This window comes from Microcaecilia unicolor, chromosome 12 (genome assembly GCF_901765095.1).
Source record: "Microcaecilia unicolor chromosome 12, aMicUni1.1, whole genome shotgun sequence".
NCBI classification, from domain to species: domain Eukaryota; kingdom Metazoa; phylum Chordata; class Amphibia; order Gymnophiona; family Siphonopidae; genus Microcaecilia; species Microcaecilia unicolor.
The window spans coordinates 36,553,765-36,575,174 of record NC_044042.1 but is presented as its reverse complement, the minus strand read 5'-3'; the positions used below and the strand labels follow the sequence as shown (position 1 = coordinate 36,575,174).

Genomic DNA, 21,410 nt, shown 5'->3' with positions numbered 1-21,410 from the left:
TAGGGCTGGTCAGCTTAGAGGAGAGATGGCTGAGGGGAGATATGATAGAGGTCTATAAAATCCTGAGTGAAATGGAATAGGTAGATGTATTTTTGGAAACCGTAAAGAAGCAATTCACAAAGACTAGAGGGCACACAATGAAGCTACTAAGTATTACATTTAAAACAAATTGGAGAAAATATTTCTTCACTCAACGTGTAATTAAACTCTGGAATTCATTGCCAGAGAATGTGGTAAAAGTAGTTAGCTTAGCAGGGTTTTAAAAATGTTTTGGGAAAGTTCCTAAAAAAAAGTCCATAAACCATTATTAAGATGGACTTGGGAAACTCCACTGCTTATTTCTGGGATAAAAACAACCAAAAAATCAATCTCTTGAGGAGGGGTACTGTGTCACAGGGAGAGGAGAACCAGAAACAGTAACCAGAAGCAGGGATAGGCCATTAGGAATAGTGTGAGTCCCTATTACATAACAAGCTGCATCAGTGGGGAAGTTGGACAAACTATTACCCGGAATCACTTTTCTGCTAGTCAGTTGATTCTGATCTATTTTTTTCACATTCCACCTTTCCCTCTCAATTTTTCCTATCTTTAGGTTTGCAACAGGAGAGTAAGATGAAGATCCGAATAGAGCCAGGCTTGTTTGAGTGGACGAAATGGGTGCCAGGTACCACCTTACCTGCTTGGATTCCACCGGTAGAATTAAATGCTGCCAACCTAAGTGTGGACACAACCTACAGGTGACCAACAGGGAAACAACATTTTCCAGTCCCATTCTGGCTTTCATTTCAGGAGAAGGACCTTGGGGTGAAAGAGCATGAATCTTGGGGATCTGTTTCTCCTTCTTGCCTATGTAAACGTGAAGAAATAATTGATCCTCCATGTGCTTCTTTAAAAGTCTCTGCAGTTGATAGTTGTTGCTTTGTCTGACAACTTGTCACATTATTTCTATAATATTATAAGCAGTACCCTGGCAATATGTGAGTTGTGAAGATAAGAGGAATAAAACAGAGGATAAGTCTCCTTAGATAAAGGTATAGGCAAACAAAACAGTGTGAATACCAGGAAAGGGACACAAAGACCACAGAAGTTCCAAGGAGTTATTTATTACAATTTGAAAGTACAAATATCTTAACTGTATGGAAATTTCATGACCCGATGCAGCCACGTTTCAGCAAAATATACCTGCCTCAGGGGTCCAGAACTCTGAGAATATACAGCCCGTGGAATGAAAACAATGTATTGGTCAGTGAATGGATAACATATCAAATCCTATATAATAAAACGCACCTCCAACATTCTGAAGCTGACTGCATGGCTGAGGCATTCCTGCTCTCTGTATCCATCTCCTGAATTGACATCACATACTTCCGGGTTCGTCACAAGCAGAAGTGACCAACCACACGAGGTTTCTCGGCTTCAGAATGTTGGAGGTGCATTCTATTAAATAGGATTGGTCAGTTCCTTGAAGCACAGCCAGAGCTCAGCGTCCTGCACAGTAACCCTCAGACACCAGAGAGAGAGAGAGAGAGGGAGGGCCTGACACCAGAGAGGGGGGGAGGTATCTCTGTCACACACACACACACACTCTCTCTCACACACTCTCTCTCTCTCACAGTCAATGTCTTTCTCTCTCTCACTCTCACACACTGTCTCTCACACACTCTATGTCTCACACTGTATCACATTCACTCTCTATGTGTCACACAATCACTCACACACTCTCTTGGTCTCATACACTCAGTCTCACAGAGAGTCTGTGTCTCACACACACTCTCTCTCTCGCACACACTGTATCTGTGTGAAACTCACTCTCTCTCTCTCTCTCACACTGTGTCTCACATATGCACTTGCACACACTCTCATTCTCACACACACACTCTCTCACAGACATACTCGCACCCAGACTCACTCTCTCTCTCTCTCTCTCTCACACACACACTCGCACATTCACTCTCTCTCACACACACAGTCACTCTCACATACACTCTCTCAAACATACACACTCCAAGGAAAACCTTGCTAGCGCCCATTTCATTTGTGTCAGAAACGGGTCTTTTTTACTAGTACTAGTATAAAAGGCCCATTTTGGTAGGCAATGAAATGGGCGCTAGCAAGGTAATCCCCCCTCCCTCCCTCCCTTCCGAGTGCCAGACCCCCCTCCCTCCCTCCCTTCCGAGTGCCAGACCCCCCTCCCTGCCTCCCTCCCTTCCGAGTTCCAGACCCCCCTTCCCAGACCCCTCCCTCCCTTCCTTCCTTCCTTTCTTTCCTTCCGTATGAGTTCCAGACCCCCCTCCCTCCCTCCCTTCTGAGTTCCAGACCCCCCTCCCTTCCTCCCAGTTCAAGGTCCCCTCACGCCCCTCCCACTGAGTTCCAGACTCCCCCCTCCGATTTCAACACCCCCCCTCCGCGTTACTGATCCCTGGACCCCCGTGCCGTGACCCTCTCGACCCCCCTTCCCGCAGAAAACCCTCCCCCGCTGGCATCATGTACCTGTGCTGAAGACAGCCAAAGTTCTCTTCTCGTCTGCGCCGGCAATGCTTGTTGAACTATCATCTGTTGAAGTTTCTGTGCGTGTGTCTGATGTCATTCATCAAGCAACGCCCCGGTGCAGTCGAGAAGAGAAGTTTGGTTGTCATCAGCACAGGAATGCGACGGCGGCTGGGTAGGATTTTCGGCGGAAAGGGGGGGTCGAGAGGGTCACAGCAGGGGGTCCAGGGGTCAGTTACGCGGAGGGGGGGTGTTGAAATCGGAGGGAGGGGGAGTCTGGAAATCAGTGGGAGGGGCGTGAGGGGGGCCTTGAATGGGTTGGGAGGGAGGGAGTGACGTGACGTGTGTGGGGGGCGGGGGTGTTGATGTTCTTCGGGTAGGGGGGTGCTTTGGTGATGCGCCGGGGGGGTTCTGTGTTGCCCCGCTCCCTGTCACTTGCTCAGAAGTGGCAGGGAGCAGTGCACTGACAGCTGATCCCAGGCAGGGGGAGGAGTAGGGAAACACGCTCCGCGTGTTTCCCTACTCCTCCCCTTGCCTTGGAATCAGCTGTCAGTGACGTTACTGATGTCAGTGTGTTCTTAGCTGCCTAGCAGACCACCTCCGAGGGATCCACGGTCCCAGGCAGGTTAGAACGTTGGAGGTGAGAATTATTATATTGGACAAGCCTTAAAAGCTTCTGTCGCTTCTTACAAAGAGAGAAGAGAATAACATCCATTCGCTGATTGATACATTGTTTTCATTCTATTGGCTGCATATACTCAAGAGTTCTGGTCACCTGAGGCAGGCATATTTTCCCAAAATGTGGTTACATCGGGTCATGAAATTTCCATACAGTCAAGACCTTTGCACTTTCAAATTGTAATGAAATTGGTTAGAACTTCTGTGGTCTTTGTGTACCTTCCTCGGTAGGCAACACTGTTATGATTTTATTTATTTATTGGGATTTATTAACTGCCTTTATGAAGAGATTCACTCAAGGCAGTGTACAGCAGGTACAGTTTAACATAAAATTTATAGTTTTGTTAATAGCATAACAATAGTAAAATAACCAAGAATAAAATAAATACAATAAATGAGGTAAACTGAAAACAGTAAATTGAAACCTAATAATGGAACTACCATGAAAAAGTGTCAAAAATATACACATTTAACACCAATGGAATTCAAGTACCAGAGTTATAATACAATATTAGCATAATACTAATGATACACCTAATAAGCATGCATTAAAACATTCAACTAACATAGATATGATGCTAAAGATTTTCTACAATACAGCTTACCATATAGCTGAAGGACCAAGAGCAGATATACATTGGGAACAAGATACATGGTATAGTTGGGATAATTTGATGGTTAGCTAAAATCAATGCAAGTTCTTTGTGCAGTTAAGCAAGAGATAAGGAGCTGTTCTAAGTTACAGTATGTGTAGCAAGCTAGTCCAGATGCAGAATGGGTGTGCAGTCAGTCACCCTATGTATTAAAGGCTTGGGAAAAGAGCCAGGCTTTCACCTGCTTCCTGAAGTACAGGTAGTCTCAAGTTATACCTAGCCTCTCCGGGAGTAAATTCAACAGCATGGGGGCTACTCCTGAGAAGGCTCGCTGGTGGGTATCCCATTGTACAATTTCTTTTGATGAGGGTACAGATAGTGATGATCCTTGAGAGGACCTTAGAAGTCTTAAAGGTGTGTAAAGAGATAACTTATTATTTAAGTACTCTGGCCCATTTTGTCTGAGGACCTTGAAAATCAAACATAGAGTTTGAAATTTAGCCCTATAAGGTACTGGTAGCCAGTGTAGCTTTTGCAGGAAGGATGTGATGTGGTCACGTCACTTGCAGCCTTCTATCAGTCGTGCTGCAGCATTTTGAATTAGTTGGAGCTGACACAAACTCTTTTTGGTCTGGCCAGTGTACAGGGCATTATAGTAGTCTAGTCATAATGTTATCATGGTATGGACCACTGTGGTCAGACTCGTCTTTTCAATATATGGAGAGAGATGTCGTAGCTGCTGTAGGTAATCTTTGAAGGTTGTTTGAATTTGTGGGGGGGGGGGGGGCCACGGCGCGCGCCTGTGGGCTCCGACTTCGCTCGTTCGCTGCAGCTCCCTCTGCCCTGGAACAGGAAGTAACCTGTTCCGGGGCAGAGGGAGCTGCAGTGAACGAGCGAAGTTCGTGAAGTCGGAGCCCACAGGCGCGCGCCGTGGCACCCCCCAGCAGCGTGCACCCGGGGCGGACCGCCCCCACCGCCCCCCCTTGGTACGCCACTGGTGAGTGATTAGTCTAGCGGTATCTCAAGGTTCCTGACCTGTGATTTTAAGGGGAGTACAGGTATTTTGAAGTTGGGTATTTGTCCACTTGTGTTTGGTACCCAAAGAATCTCTGTTTTATTTGGGTTCGGGCAAAGTTTGTTGTTGTTTTTCCCATTTCTGAGTTGCGGTTAGGCAGGCAGTCAGTTTGCTAATGTGTAAGCTGCGACATTGTCCCCATCACGAGCCACTATAACATAGTCAGGGCTCTAATTCAATCCAGAGAGGGACAGGAATAGTTCAATTTGGAAGCCAAATCATGCTCCCCACCCCCCAGTGAGGAAGAGATCTGTGGGTCCATCAGAACCCACTGTTTCTAGTCTTTACTCAATTTCAGTCTGGTCAGCAAGATTTTCCTAGTTAGACAGCTTTAAAAAAAAAAAATGAGCACTGCAATTTGTTTTAGCAACCATTAACTTTAGTGCTTCCTTTCCTTCCTCTCATAGACCTCATATCCCAGTCAGCAAATTAGTGGTTTCAGAGTCCTATGAAACATACATCAGCAGAAGTTTCCAAGTGACAAAAGAAATCCTAAGTGAATGCAAAAGCAAAGGTAGGTATTTAGCAGAGCCCAATTCAGTCTTTCCCAACTCTTGTTACAACACTGCAAATGAGAAAAATGATTCTTTTATACTGAGTACAGTACAACCCTAATTAACTTGCTCTCTGGTGAGCTCTAAGAGTGCAGTTTTCAAAGGCATTTCAGTGCATAAGACAGGGTTTTATGCATTAAAAAGGGCTTTTGTATATACTTGTGTAAAATTAGGCATGTAATGCCACTGTGGGGGCTAAGAGAGGCGCTAAAATTTGCATGCCCCTTACAAACATAAGGACCCTATTTACAAAGATACATTAGGGCATTACAGTAGTCCAGTCCTGATGTTACCACGGCATTGACCACTGTGGTCAGACCCGTCTTTTCAATATATGGAGAGAGACTTTGTAGCTACCATAGGCGATAGAGACAATTTTTGAAGGTTGTTTGAAGTTGAATTTTGAAAGTTGATTGAATCTGTATTTGATTTTCAAGGTATTAACGAATAGGACATCAGTCATTTTAACAACTGTACCAGTAAGCATGTGTATCAGCCAAGGAGATCATTACGGTCTGTGAATAAACCTTTGTTGGAAATACCATCACATCAGGCTGGGAAATATTTCAACATTCCATGTTTTATATTGCTGGACCATGCCTTTTGAATCAGCTGCCCCTATGTATTAGGGAGATGCAGGAGATGGGGGATTTTTATTTTTGTTACATTTGTACCCCGTGCTTTTCCCACTCATGGCAGGCTCAATTCGGCTTACATTTTGTATACAGGTACTTATTTGTACCTGGGGCAATGAAGGGTTAAGTGACTTGCCCAGAGTCACAAGGAGCTGCCTGTCCCTGAAGTGGGAATTGAACTCAGTTCCTCAGGACCAAAGTCCGCCACCCTAACCACTAGGCCACTCCTCCACTGTTCCTACTGTTTGAGATTCTACATGGAATGTTGCTATTCCACTAGCAACATTCCATGTAGAAGTCGGCCCTTGCAGATCACCAATGTGGCCGCGCAGGCTTCTGCTTCTGTGAGTCTGACGTCCTGCACGTACGTGCAGGACGTCAGACTCACAGAAACAGAAGCCTGCGCAGCCTTCTACATGGAATGTTGCTAGTGGAATAGCAACATTCCATGTAGAATCTCCAATAGTATCTATTTTATTTTTGTTACATTTGTACCCCGCGCTTTCCCACTCATGGCAGGATCAATGCGGCTTACCTGGGGCAATGGAGGGTTAAGTGACTTGCCCAGAGTCACAAGGAGCTGCCTGTCCCTGAAGTGGGAATTGAACTCAGTTCCTCAGGACCAAAGTCCACCACCCTAACCACTAGGCCACTCCTCCACTATTTTCAAAACAGCATTGAAAACCTCTTTGTTTAAACACATGTATGCAGGAGTATAGTTTTATTAGGTAAAGTGGCGCTATAGAAGAAACAATATTTTAGATATTATGTGTAACATAAGATTATTGTGTATGTTGATGGTGTAATCTCCTAGAAAGCTGGTGATAGAGCAGAATATGAATGTTTTAAAAATAAAGAAACATGCCAAAATTCCACCTAAGCGCTGTTTTGTAAATACCCAGTAACTTACACAAGGATCCTTTTACTAAGCTGCACTAAGAAATGGGCTTAGCGTGACCTTATGCAATACTTAACCATACTCCCATGGCTGATTAGCACACATCCATATATTCTGGAAGCTAGAAATGGGCTTAGTGCATGGGAAACTGCTGAAGTGTAAAGGAAACTTTTCTGCGAAGCAGCTTTATGCAAAACATGGAACCCTGTCAAAAATGTCTCCCTGAATTTCATTAATGGCTCACTGAACACCTTTTAAGATAAGTTCTTGAAGAATAACAATCAATACATACAAGTGTAAAGTGACTGTTTTGAGTTTACCATGCTTACTGGTGCAATATAGGAAACATTTGCATTATTTGAAAATGCAGAACATAGTAACATAGTAAATGACGGCAGAAAAAGACCTGCACGGTCCATCCAGTCTGCCCAACAAGATAACTCATATGTGCTACTTTTTGTGTATACCCTACTTTGATTTGTACCATGCGACCTAATGAAGACATAAGGTGTCAGATTCTACATAAGGTGCATAAAAAATCTGCATGGTAAACATTTTCGCCTAAGCGTATTCTATAAGCGGTGCCTAGATTTAGGCATGATATATAGAATACGCTTAGCTGATATCAGGGGCGTAGCCAGACTTCGGCAGGAGGGGGGGTCCAGAGCCCAAGGTGAGGAGGCACATTTTAGCCCCCCCCCCCGCCATTGCCGACCCACCGCCGCCGCCACCACCACCACCAACAACTTTGACCCCCCCTCCCGCCGATGACTCTCGACCCCCCCTTCCGCCGCCATGGGCTACCTTTGCTGGTGGGGGACCCCAACCCCCGCCAGCCGAGGTCCTCTTCTTCCGGCGCAAGGCTTTGTTCTGTTTCTGAGTCTGATGTCCTGTGCAGGACGTCAGACTCAGAAACAGAACGAAGCCTTGTGCCGGAAGAAGATGACCTCGGCTAGCAGGGGTTGGGGTCCCCCACCAGCAAAGGTAGCCTACGGCGACGGCGGAGGAGGGTTGGCAGCGGAAGGGGGGTTGAGAGGGTCGTCGGCAAGGGGGTCCAGGGCCAAATCTACAGGGGCCCAGGCCCCCGTGGCCCCACATAGCTACACCACTGGCTGATCCTAGTGCCTAAAAGTAGGTGCATCCATTTACACCAACAAAAATGTGGCATAAATTCTTGTGCATAGATTTACATGCACTGGGCCATTTCCCCGCCCATAACCATGCTCCTTTTGAACTGCGTGCATTAGAATTTAGGTACAGTACATTACTGAATACACGTAGCGAGTTATGCATGTAAATTCTAATTATTGCCAATTAGTGCTCCTTATTTCTTGTTAAGTGCTGTTATCAATGCTGATTAGCTTGTTAAGCCAATTAAGTTATGAGCATTGTTATGGAATATGCTTAGATTTTGGCGCGGAACGCTAGGTGTGCTATATAGTATCTGGCAGACAGTGTATTTCTCTTTTAGGAATCTGAGGGTCCTAACAATAAATTTTTTTCTTAATTTCACAGTTGGGTGTTGGTTATATTATATATGACTGTGTGCTAATGTCAGCATTAGCGCACAGCCATGTAATAAATTAAGGCAGGATCACTTACCGCCCCCTATTTAGGAGGTGCTAAGAGCTCCTGCATTATGGACACACTAACCAGTTACCACGGAGGTAATAACATGCTAGCTGATTAGCATATCCACGCCCATTTTTCACCTAGCTTTTGATTGGATTAACACCCAGGTTTGCTTTCATATTAAAATCCCGTCTTCCTTTGCTCATTAAATTTTGGGGTTTACCCAGCTCTCAGCTTTCTTAAAGGTCCAGTGCTATTCTGGATTGCAGCCGCTGTTCCATGTAGACCCTTCCAGAGGCTTCCAAGAAACCCAACATGTTGTAATGCTATTTTGGGGTTGTACTCACTACTCTATGCAGGTTACCCAATTCTTCATGTCTGTCACCTTCCACCAGTGATACTCCCGGATTTATTTTCTTCATCAATTCCTTCAGGAAGGCATTCCAGGCATCTAACACACTTTCTGTGAAAAAGTATCTCCTGATGTTCTCCCTGAAACTGCCATCTTGGAGTTTCATATAATGATTCCCTCATGCTACAGCCTTAATTTTTTTCCACTAAAAGAAGCTTAGTTCTATCTCAATCGCAATTTTAGAATATTGAAATTTCCCCATCATGTCTCCCATGTCTTTTCTCTCCTATAGACTATACATTTAGACACTTCAGTCTCATATCATATGGTTTTTGGTACAGACCCTACACCATTTTTCCTGCTTTTCTTTGGCCAGTCTCTAGCCTACCTATATCCTTTTTGACATTTGGCCTCCAAAACTGTATGAAGTATTCCAGGCGAGGCCTCATCAACGTTCTGTACAGAGAGGTATTACCATCTCCTATTTTTCTGTTGGTTATGCCTCTCCCCATGCACCTCAGCATTACTCCGACTTTAGCCCCTTCCTTATTGTACTTTTCCTAGGTATAACATAGTAACATAGTAAATGACGGCAGATAAAGACCTGTACGGTCCATCCAGTCTGCCCAACAAGATAAACTCATTTTACATGGTATGCGATACTTTATATGTATAGACGACTTTGATTTGTCCTTGATTTGATTTCTACAGCTGGGTACGGTACCAAATAATACTGGAGTGCTTTGGGTAGACTATGACATACTTGAAAACACAAAGGCATTAAGAAACATTTTTCATTGCTTTATTTTATATTCAGTAAAAATGAGAGGAAGTAGCAGAGAGAGAAATTCCCAGACTAGTTTGTGTATGTAGTAATAATGGGAACTTGCTCTGTGTTTCAGGTAATAACATTCTAATAGTAGCACATGCGTCCTCGCTTGAGGCGTGCACCCGACAGCTGCAGGGTCTCTTACCGCAGAACTCCAAGGACTTTGTGCAGGTGGTAAGAAAGGTAATTAGCCTTAATGACAGCAGGTTCTTGAGATATAAATGTGCCTCCTCCTCTTCCTCCCTACTCCAGCCATTACACCAAAAATCCTCTGTAATGATATCCAACTTCTACTCTTCACAAACATCAACCTGCTTGAGTTTTCAGGATATGCCTAATGAATATGCCAGAGAGAGTTTTGTTTTCAGTTGAAGCAATGTATATGCAAATCTATTTCATGCATATTCATTAAGGATATCTGCTACCCTGAGCAGATGGATGTTCACAAGGACTGCAGGTTGCCTACTGCTGGCTAAGAGGCACAGGCTGCAATTCTCTGAAACCCAACACAACAGTAGTTTTGACCTAGTCATTAGGTGATGGTCAGTGGCGATCCTAGGTCGGCTGCCACCTGGGGCAGATCGCCGCTGCACCCCCCCCCCCCCCCGGGTGCAGCAGTGTCCATCCCCCCAGGGTGCAGCACGACACACACACACACACCCCTGGCGCATCAAGCCCCCCCCTCCCTCCCCCGGGTGCATTCTTAGCTGCTGGGAGCAGCTGCACGGCTGTCAGCTGCACTGGCTCCTTGCTCTCTCTGCCCCGAAACAGGAAGTAACCTGTTCCGGGGCAGAAGGAGCAGGGAACCAGCAGAGCCGACAGGTGCGCGGATGCTTTCTGCACCCTCCAGCAGTGTGCACCAGGGGCGGACCGCCCCCACCGCCCCGCCCTTGGTACGCCACTGGTGATGGTGTTGCCTGCTCTTTAGGATGCCTGCTCCCTCATCTGTTCTAGAGCAGATTAGGGGATTTGTGAAAACACTTTCTCCATAGCTTCAGCAGCCCTAGCCAAGCTAGGGAGCAGGCAGTGGCGTAGGAAGAGGGGCGGTGGGGCGGTCCGCCCTGGGTGCACGCCGCTGGGGGGATATCGGCTCCACTGGTTCCCTGCTCCCTCTGCCCCGGAACAGGTTACTTCCTGTTCCGGGGCAGAGAGAGCAGGGAACCAGCAGAGCCGACGCAGTATGTCCAAATTGCAAGGGGGCATGCTGTGGGCATGTTTTGATTGGGACTAGGAGGAAGCAGTGTTCCCTGTAAGCTATGCGTGTGTGCACTCACACACGGGTCACAGTGGGAGCACACACGCCTAGCAACTACATACACAGAATTTTTGCTGGCTTTCTTTATTGTGAACAATAGACTATACCTCACACATCGAGTTGAGGCTTAAAACTTGCACACAAAATGTTTTTCATGCACACATGGGCCAGCAAAAATTAGAGGGAACATTGCTAGGGAGGACCCAAAATCAGGATGTACAACAGCAATTACAATATCCAAGCCTAAAAAGAAGGATGGCCTTATATAGACCTGTTTCAGTTACCTCCAGGGTACAAAAAGGTGCTCTGACCACTTAAGGGATTAAGAGGCAGATGCACTAAAGCTTAATGAGCCTTTAATGACCTTCCAACGAGGAAATGTTGATCCGTTGCATGCATCAAAGGGCTTTTACCGAGGAAGCTAGCAGCTAACGAAAACGGAATGGAGATGAGCAATTAGTGTAAAAACCCCATTGAAACGAGATGCACTAACCTTTTCCGATTGCCTTTACGCAGGAAAAAGGCAGGAAATCTAACAAAAGGTCTGTACCTCTCGTTAGGGCTGTCAGCTACAAGTTTAAAAGTGAAATGTATTTAAAAAAATAACTAGGGGGGCAAAAATGCGCGTCAGGGGCGTCCTTTATTGACGCCCCAGGTCGCTGCTGCTCCCCTCTCCCTCAGCACCAAAAGAAAAAAAAAATCAGGAGGGGGCAAAGGCGCTCCTGAGGAGCATCCTGTATGGCTGTCCTTGCCCCCCCCCCCCCCCCCGCCCGAGGTCGCCGCCCCCCCCCCCCCCCCCCCCCCGCATGAAAAAACTCAAATTTTAGCAGCCCCAGCCCCGGGCCGGCCCTCCTCCCTTCCTGTGTCTTGCCCCGCCCCGCCGCCCCCCTTTGGTCGTGACTGCCGCTCCCCCCTTCCAACGACCCCCCCCCCTTTGCCTTACCGGCCCGTGCAGCGCCTCTCACCTCTGCTGCACGGGCAAGAACAGCTGATCGGCGAGTCAGAAGGCCTCCTCAGACGTCCCTTCTTTCTTCCTGGGCCCGCCCTCCTCTGACATAGGTAAACTACGTAGTTTACCTACGTCAGAGGAGGGCGGGCCCAGGAAGAAAGAAGGGACGTCTGAGGAGGCCTTCTGACTCGCCGATCAGCTGTACTTGCCCGTGCAGCAGAGGTGAGAGGTGCTGCTTTTTTTGCCGTTCAAATGGTAGACATTCCAGTTTGTAAAATGACTGTTCGTGCTGGTCATGTTCAGCACACAGACGTCCATCTCATGTATTTTCAAAGAGGAAATCTTGACATATCCATTTTGGACATAATGACCTGAGTGTCTCTATTCTGGCTTGGACGTCCTTTCAATAATGCTTCTCCATGACTTCTAAGATTGATTAAACCCGATTGACTTTCCTATCTTTCTTTTTCAATAGATTCCCTACTTGGGCTTCTGTTCCTGTGAAGAATTGGGGGAGACAGGACTATGGCAGCTAACAGACCCTCCAATCCTTCCCCTTACACATGGACCAACTGGTGGCTTTAACTGGAGAGAAACATTACTCCAAGAATAGTCTTTGGCAGCCACTCTTTGCCTTGAAAAAACATCAGAGAACGTCTCATATCCCTCTTGTTCAAAGGCAGTGAAAATAATGCTTTAGGTGTCCATTGCAAAAATAATGTTTTACGTGTACATTGCAAACCATTCTAGCATATGTCCTCAAACTGCAAATTCAAGCTGGAAATTCCTGTGCAAGACAATGTGACTCATTCACAGGTAGTTCTTAGAACACGTTCTTGCTTTTGTACTGGCCAAATGCAAGAAGACCCTCCTTTGGGCTTTCGGTGTGGAGGTTGTCAGGATGAAATGGAAAGCTTAAAATCAAAGGGGCCAGTCTTGTGAAATCAAAGCCTTCTTTATTTGCACGTCTGCTATTGTATGGTCAACCTAATTCTATAGCAAGAGATTTCAGTCCTGTGCTTTCTAACTCTTATGCCAGGTGACAAGGAAAACAAGAAAAGAACTGCACAACCCAGAAGTGTTTCAAAAAGAACATTTCAACCTATATTTTCCCTAGTTTATGTTAAAGCAAGCCAAAGTTCAAAGGACAACAGATAGCCCTCAATCAAGTAAGCAGAGATGGATCCCTAACAGTTCTTCTCAGTTCCAAGTAATTTATTCAGGAATAAGAAACCCCAAAGACAAGTTTCCTCACAAATATTTGATTTAGAACACTGCTAGTTCTCTGTTTCCAGGCTCAAAATGTCTTGGAGTTTTCTGTGTGCCTGCATGAAAGAGTGTCATCTATTTCCTCCAGATTTCAATTCCCATCCTAATGTCCCAGAAGTTACCAGGTAGTTTTAGTCTTTTGGGGTGGGGAGAGAATTTAGTCCACTGATAGTCTTCTGACATACTCCCCTACAGCGTTTTGGAACCTGTAGTGCTGATCTCAGTTGGATGCTACAGGGCTAAAGCTATAGTTATCAACATGAGCTACTGTCAAGACATGTTATTTTACCATTAACTTGTGCTATTTTAGTACAGGTCCCATTTTGTACAATGAGACCTAGTTGGTGTTAACAGTAAAATAACACTTAACGTAGCCCTTGTTGATAACTTCTTCCCTTTAATTAAAGAAAAAAGGAATGTCTCTAGAAATCAAAATCACTGCTCTATGTAATACAAGTGAGCCAAGTACAGGGCAATGAAGTCATTGTGACATCACTGATGAGGCTGGCTGTTAAGCATTGGTGGAATGAGGCATTATGACATCACAATCTCAGCTCTGGTTACCAGAGACTGAAACTCTTCCCACTAAAGGAGGAAGTTATCAATATGGGCTACAGTTAAAACGTGTTATTGTACCACTATCTTCTGCCAGTGGGGTAATGCCGACACAGCCAATACAAAGTGAATGGGCTTGGTCAGCATTGTCCCATGGCTTTGTAAAAGGGAGAGGAGGAGGTTAGACTTACAAAGTCTTATAAAACTTTGTAAGCCTAAATGCTTTGAAAATGAGCCCCCTAGTTACTAACAGCCAAGGCTAACAGTAAAATAACATGCCTTAAAGGTAGCCCATGTTGATAATTGTTCCCTACCATGTAAGTTCCAGCACTTAGCCTAATCTCTTTTGCCAGAAATTTGGATTGCCTGATAGCTTTGGCTCTTGTCACCATCTTACAATATGAGGATGAGAGTTACTGTAGTAAAACAGGACTATGCTGAAATCTCATAATTAGGTTGTAATTTCACCATTAATTACCTTCCACACAGCATAGATTTCCTTAAAATCAGCCATGAAAATATTCAGCCTTTACTGAAAAAAATATGTCTTCCCAGTTTGGTAAATGCATTTGATTTTCAACTCCTGTGAAGTCAGTTAGCTTCCAGGAGCCAGTGTAACTAAAACCATCAGTCTCACAAGATGCTTTGTTGATAGACCTTTGATAAACATGATGCATTTTGGAAGAATCACACCAGACACGGGATTCAATCCAAAGAAACTGATCCTTGTATCATGCTACATGCATGGAAAACTAATTATGCTGTTCTTAGGAAAATGAGAACTACATTTTCATGCATGTAGCGGAGTGAAATCCAGCTGGACCAGCTTCTCTGAATTGACCTGGGTCAAGTGACCCCCTCTTTGTGCTCCTGATTGGACAATGAGCTGAGTATTCGGTTACTCCCAGATGTCTTGCCCGAGTGTGAGAAGTCAAATGGCATGATGGCATCACAGACTGCTCTGCCGTTGGTACAGAGTGGAACCTAGTAGCAGCTGTAGCACGGTGTCTTCTTCAAGGTACTGTAGCAGTAGCCTAACTTGTTTCCCAGAGACCTACCTTGAATACTGAGCATTTCCTTTAGAAGGAGTAAATTAGAAAACTGAGGGGAAAAAAAAGGGTGAAAAGCTTTAAAGTGATTAGTAATGTTTTACCTCTGTACTTAGGTCACTATGAATTAATTTGTACAACATTTCTGCAGGACATATTGCTTAGTGGTGTTCATTTGCAAGTGCATCTGACATTGGCTGCAATGCCACACACTGGTTGCCATGCAAAATGATTCTTTTATTTTTCTGTCAAAATGAGTAACAGTCCTGCCCTGCTTATAAGGATCTGTATTGATAATACCACTGTAAAGAAGATGCTCAGATATACAGTACCAAAGGACCTCAGAAGACTGGCAGTCTTGCTTCATGTTTAGGAATTTAAAAACTGGTCCTGCAGTCCATTCCATCCACCTGAAGTCACAAGGCGCTTGCTTCCAGAACATTACTACCATAGACTTTAAAAAAAGAGCACCCCCACCAGAAGTAATAAAGCCACCAAATTAATATTTCACAGAGTCCACAATGGTTTCCAATCAAGAATATTTTTAATATCTAACTCAGTGGCTTAGTGGCAGTGCTGTGCACTGCATTCAGAAGGACCTTAATTCAGTTCCTATGTTGGGTCTTTTGCTTGCCATGGGGAGAGGAAATTTTGCTCATTGCAAAGGATCACACCTGTTGGCTGGATTCAGGAACAATGACCAATCTAGCTATCTTGGGACAGCAGAGTGGATATAAGATGGGGCAAAATCCCCAGGTAACTACAGATCCTAGCTCTGGTTCCTATTAAGCTGGAAATACAAAGGAGCAGGAAAATAAGAGTTCCTTACTTGTAACGATAGTTCTCCATGGATAGAAGATCTTCTAGCCACACGTATGAATTTGTTGTCATGGTGACGTCACTGACCCGGACCTTCTGCAAGCTATGCAATCTTTAAAAAGCTACTATTCATGTCCCAAACTTCCCACCTAAATACAAAATATATATAGTATGAAACAATAACTCTTACTCAGTTTAATGAATAGCAATTGACAATTCAGGGAGGGAGGGAGGGAGGGACTGTGTGGCTAGAGGATCTTCTATCCACGGAGAACTACCGTTACAGGTAAGGAACTTTTATTTCCCCATGGATACGAAGATCTTGTAGCCACACAGATGAAAGCTCCCAAGCTATGCACAGGTAATAGACAAAAAATACATTATATATATATAAAGATAATGTGTACAGTAAAAGTCTAATAACCTGTGACTGGAGGAGGAGGCAGTTGTCAATTTATAAGCTAAAAGGCAATACTGCTTGACTGAAAGTAGAATCAGCAGCTGAAGCAGTGTCTAGACAGTAGTGTCAAGTAAAAGTATGCACAGATGTCCATGTAGCTGCTCTGCAAAATGTCCATCATGGAAGTTTGATGCAGATGAGCTGTAGAGGCTGCCATCGCTCAAAGTCTGTGAGCTGTGACATATGAGATGTTATCCAAACTATGCGAACCATTGATCTGGTATACAATTCACAATCCATTGAGATATGGTATGCTTACTAACTGGGCGAGATTGGTTTGGTTGAATAGATAAAAACAACTGAGGGGTCTCTGTGGAGAAGCAGTACATCAAAGGTAAACAGTAATTGCTCTTACATAATCTACTATGTGCAGCTGTTGTTCAATTGAGCAATGAGGTGGAGGACAGAAAACTGGTAAAATGATGGATTGATTAATATGAAATGGTGAAACTACTTTAGGTAAAATTTTCTGATGAGGTTGCAAAATCACTTTGTCATGAAGAATTTGTGTATATGGAGGCTAATAAACTAAAGCCTGAATATCTCCTATATGACATGCAGATGTTATAGTGATAAGAAATGCTGTTTTCCAAGTATCTGAAATCAGCAGATGACAAAGATGCAAAAGGAGCCTTGATAAGTTGATTGAGAATCATATTAAGATCCCAGATCACTGGAGGAGGATGAATAGGTGGCTTTAGATTCAACAATCCCTTCAGAAAACGTTTAGTGATTGGATGACTAACTACAGTAAGACCATCTTAAGGGATCATGAAAAACCGAAAAGGCTTCTAAATGAACTTTGATGGTAGAGTAAGCTAAACCAGTATTAGAAAGATATAGGAGATAGTCTAAAATTTTGGAAATAGAACAGGAGACTGGATCTAAATGCCTTGGTATGCACCAATTAACAAATCTGTTCCATTTTGCAGCATATGTCTGTCTGATAGAAAGCTTTCTTGAAGCAAGTAAGACCTCCATTACTGGCTGTGAAAATACTGGAGAATTTAACCGGTGAAATGGACACACCAAGCTGTTAATTGCCGTCTAGGAATATCTGGATGAAGAAGAGTACCCTCATTCTGAGTCAGTAAGCCTGGAGACTGAGGAAGAAACAAAGGGGGTTGAGTTGCTAGATTAAGCAGTATTGGGAACCAGGGTTGTCTGGGCCAATACAGAGCTATAAGAATCGTGGAAGCTTTGTCTTGTATTGCTTTCTGTAATGTTCTTGGAATCAAGAGAATTAGAGGAAATGCATAAAGGAGACAAGTTGACCATGGAATGGAAAATGCATCTACTGTTATGCGCCTCTAACTGGGCCACCTTGAACAAAATTTGTTACATTTGTTCAGAGGGGATGAAAAGAGGTCTATCTCCGGAGTGCTCCAGTGAGCAAAAAAGTCTTGCGTAATTGTGGCCTTGAGAAAGCATTTGTACAGATGGAGTCTTCTGCTTAAAAAATCTGCTAGAACAATGTTGGTGCCTGGAATTTAAGCTACTTGCAATGTGGAGTGAAGGGAAAGCGTTAGATTCCAAATCCTGTGAGCTTTGGAATTCAGATGTGAAGATCCTATTTCTCCCTGTTTGTTCAGGTAATATATTGCTACCTGATTGCCTATTTGTATTTGAATAATCTAGTAATGTCAGTGTTGATGAAATGCTCAAATTGTTAACTTGATTGCTCGCAACTTCAGCAGGTTGATGGAGTAGTGAGATTCCTGAGATAACCAAACTCCCTGAAAGATGGTCCAGATGCGCTCCCCAGCCCATCTTGGAAGCATTCATTGTCAAAATTTTGGTAGCAGCTGGAATTTGGAATGGATCTTCTCTGAGCAGATTGTTCGGCTGAGTGCAGTCTTGATTTTTGGAGTTAGAAATATTCTGGCAGAGAGTGGATGAAGAGATTGGATCCAGCTGTTCTTTTGATACCATTGCAGAAGGCACACTTGAAGCCATGCAATGGAATGACATTTACCGTTGAAGCCATGTGACCTAAAAGTACTAACAAGTTTCTGGCTGTTGTTATAGAAGCAGATTGAAAATGATGAATCAGTTGAATGATTACTTCTGATCTTGGTAATTGAGCTAAAGGCAGAGTTGTATCTAGATCTGCTCCAATGAATTGTAATCATTGAGTAGGTATGAGGTGGGATTTTTTGTAATTTATCAGAAAACTTAACTCTGAAAGGGGTTAACCTCTGAGATTCAATGCTCTTAGATTTTGTTCTGGAGATTGAGCAACTATAAACCAATTGTCCAGATAAGGAAAAAGAATTAGGCCTGACTAGCAAAGGTAAGCCACTGGTGCCCCCGCACATTTGGTGAATACTCTGGGAGCTGATGAGAGGCCGATTGGTAGAACCTTGTACTAATAATGTTGGTTGTTGACCTTGAAACGAAGGAAGCACCTGAATGATGGCTTGATAGGAACGTGAAGGTATGCATCTTGAAGGTCTACTGAGGTTAACCAAACATGTTGAAGGACTGGAAATATGATACCCAGAGTATTCATGCAAAATCTTTCTTTCTGAATGTATTTGTTTAACACTCAAAGATCTAAAATTGCTTGAGTTCCTCCTCCTTTCTTTTGAATGAGAAAATATTTTGAATAAAAGCCCTTGTTTCTTTGGGAGAAAGGAACTAACTCTATAGCCTGAATCTCGAGCAATCATTGAACTTCCTGTGTTAACAGTTCTTTTTGATGAGATGTTAGAAAGAAGATGGTATTTGGATAGGTGGCCAATGATGAAAATTTAGTCGGTAACCATTTTGAAAGATACTGAGAATCCATTGATCTGTGATGATTCTCACCCAAGCATTGTAAAATCCCTGAAGTCTTCCTCCTACTGGGATGTCTGAGAGGATAGGACTGTCAGATAGAAGGAGGCTGCTTTTGTTGTGAAGAGGTGACCACCTTCTGGTTCCTTCTATCCCTTCTATCTCCAAGATCTGGAGGAATAATAAGGTAGTTTTCTATAAGTTTCTAGAGTATTCAGGGTAGTACAGTCATCCCTCAATCAATTCCTTAACTTTATCACCAAATAAAGAATAACCAAGACATGGAGCATTAGATACTTTTTCAAAGACATCTTCACCAACTCCCGAGGCTTGTAGCTAGTCGACGGGACGCAATAGCAGAAGCTGCATCTTTGATAGAAGTATCATAATTATCATGGTCTGCTCTTATCATTTGTTTGGAACAGTCTTCTATATTAGACATGATGTTCTGAAAAAGTGGAATATCAGTTTGAGGAATAACAGCTTGTAATTTTGCAAGCTCATCTATAATAGTGTATAAATATTATACACTATTATAGATGCAAGCTGAGAGCATTGCAGATTGAAAAAATATTTGTGACATAACATCCATAACCTTTGATGTGATGCCGATGTTGGCTTCTGAACGATCTCGGCGCCAAGAAATTCGTGCACCAGTGAGAAAGTTGAAGCCTGATCTCTGGGCACTGTGGCAAGGAGGAGAGCAGGAGGAGAAGAAGCCTGATCCCTGGACTTAGAAGCAAGGGGAAGAGCAGGTACTGTGGAATGTTGTTGAATATTTAAAGCTGGCACTATTTCCGAGGCAGCTTGCTTCTGTGACGTAGCTGTTTCCCCTAAACTAGTAGTTGATCCTCCTGATAAAGAAGTGCGAATATATTTCTCTAACTTTAAAGCCCGAATTTCTAAAATCTTCTGAGACATACATTTACAGTCTCCACAGATTGAAACTTGGTGTTGTGGACCTAAACAATACAAACATGTGGTATGAGGGTCTGTGATAGAAAATTTGCTAGTATAATTTAAACACCGTTTAAAGCCAGGTTTGGAAAGAGACATTCTGAAAACCCTGTCTGCTAAATCAAACACCATCGCAAGAAAATAAATAAATATCACTAAAGGGACAAATTTTTCACACGGGTTGTTCCGCAACTGCAGAATAAAGAAAACTGAGGAAGAGTTATTCTTTCAGTACTATATATACTTTGTATTTAGGTGGGAAGTGTGGGACATGTGCAGTAGCTTTTAAAAGATTGCGTAGCTTGCAGAAGGTCTGGGTCGGTGATGTCACCGTGACGATAAATCCATCTGTGTGGCTACAAGCTCTTCGTATCCATAGAGAACTGCCATGTCAAAACAATTAACAAGTCTGTTTTAGAAGAGTGGGTTTGACTAGTTCTATGAACATTGAAATGTTGCACTCCAGTTGCTTGGTCATGGGCTAAAGGAAGGATAGATTATAGATGCATAAAGGAGCTAATATGTAAGGATGCAGGCACAAAGTTTGACTAATATGATGCATCAACATGTACGTTGTGTCTTATGAAGTCAGAAGTATCTTCACTGTGCACACATGTAATGTGCACTATGGGATTTGCACAAACTGGCCATATACTACACATTAACATAGCAGGAAGGTGTATTATATATCAGGGAGATAATAACTTGTATGAGACAAAGCAAAAAGCTGCCACTGTACCCATACACTGACTACATTGTCGTTATTTTACAGAATTGAGGAGGCCTTGACTGGCTTCCTTGGTTTTCCTTTCTCTCTCTCTCCCTCTTTCTTTGCTTGTTAAGACAAGCTGACCTGGTCATGGTTTTACCCTTGCATACCTGGCCATTCATTACAACTGTTCATCTTAGGGAAATCAAAGCCACAAGTCTCAGCACTGTACAATAAAATCAAGACTGCAGTGGCTTGCCTGGGAGCTGGTTGGCAACCCTACCCATTAGGGGCATTTGCTACTGTTTCCCTTTGAAGCTTGCCAATGAATTTATTTAAGAAAACAAAAAAAATATATATATATATTAGACAATCAAATGAAGTGTGGTGACTTGTTTATTTTGCTGGGGTAAAGTGGGAGAACCACCAGTAGTTACTGTTGACCTTGTTTGTGGACTAAATTAATGCATCTATGACTAGATTTGTAGAGTTACTTGCCCTTTGTCAGGTTAGGTATGACGCAGAACAGTCACACCTAGGTTTAAATAACATAAAGCCATGTGATTGCTATGTTAGGCCAGTTGAACACACAGAAATAAAAACTAATAACCAAAACAAAATAACTGTATAAGGTTATATACCTTGTTATTGAACAAACAATACATTTTTTGATTGACTATGGAGAGCTAAAACCCCCTTCCTTAGATCAGGACAGAATAAGCAAGAAATGGCAATAGTAGAAAATGGCATCTTGTTTATTTTTATTGGTTTAAATAATATAGGCTCAGCTAGGTATAAGGGTGTCTGCCTATGCTGTGCTGTTACAGCTCAGTAAAGGGATGGGGGGGGGGGGGGGATTGAGAGAGGTGAAAGTGATAGGCCCCCTAAAATTATGAAAATATTACCGCTTTCCACACCTCATTCCTTCACTGAGCTG

General features: G+C 43.5%; 1 protein-coding gene across 2 annotated transcripts in view; it reads left to right on the top strand.

Moving 5' to 3' along the window:
• UBASH3B (ubiquitin associated and SH3 domain containing B) overlaps nucleotides 1–13,876 on the top strand; it is a 183,361-nt gene extending 169,485 nt beyond the window's left edge. For both annotated transcript variants that reach the window (XM_030221789.1, XM_030221787.1), the window contains exons 11-14: nucleotides 593–737; nucleotides 5,241–5,347; nucleotides 9,747–9,856; nucleotides 12,353–13,876. In XM_030221789.1, the coding sequence (XP_030077649.1) occupies nucleotides 593–737; nucleotides 5,241–5,347; nucleotides 9,747–9,856; nucleotides 12,353–12,490 (500 nt within the window). In that variant the 3' untranslated portion in view covers nucleotides 12,491–13,876. The remainder of the gene's footprint in view (nucleotides 1–592; nucleotides 738–5,240; nucleotides 5,348–9,746; nucleotides 9,857–12,352) is intronic.
• The last annotated feature ends 7,534 nt before the right edge of the window (nucleotides 13,877–21,410 follow it).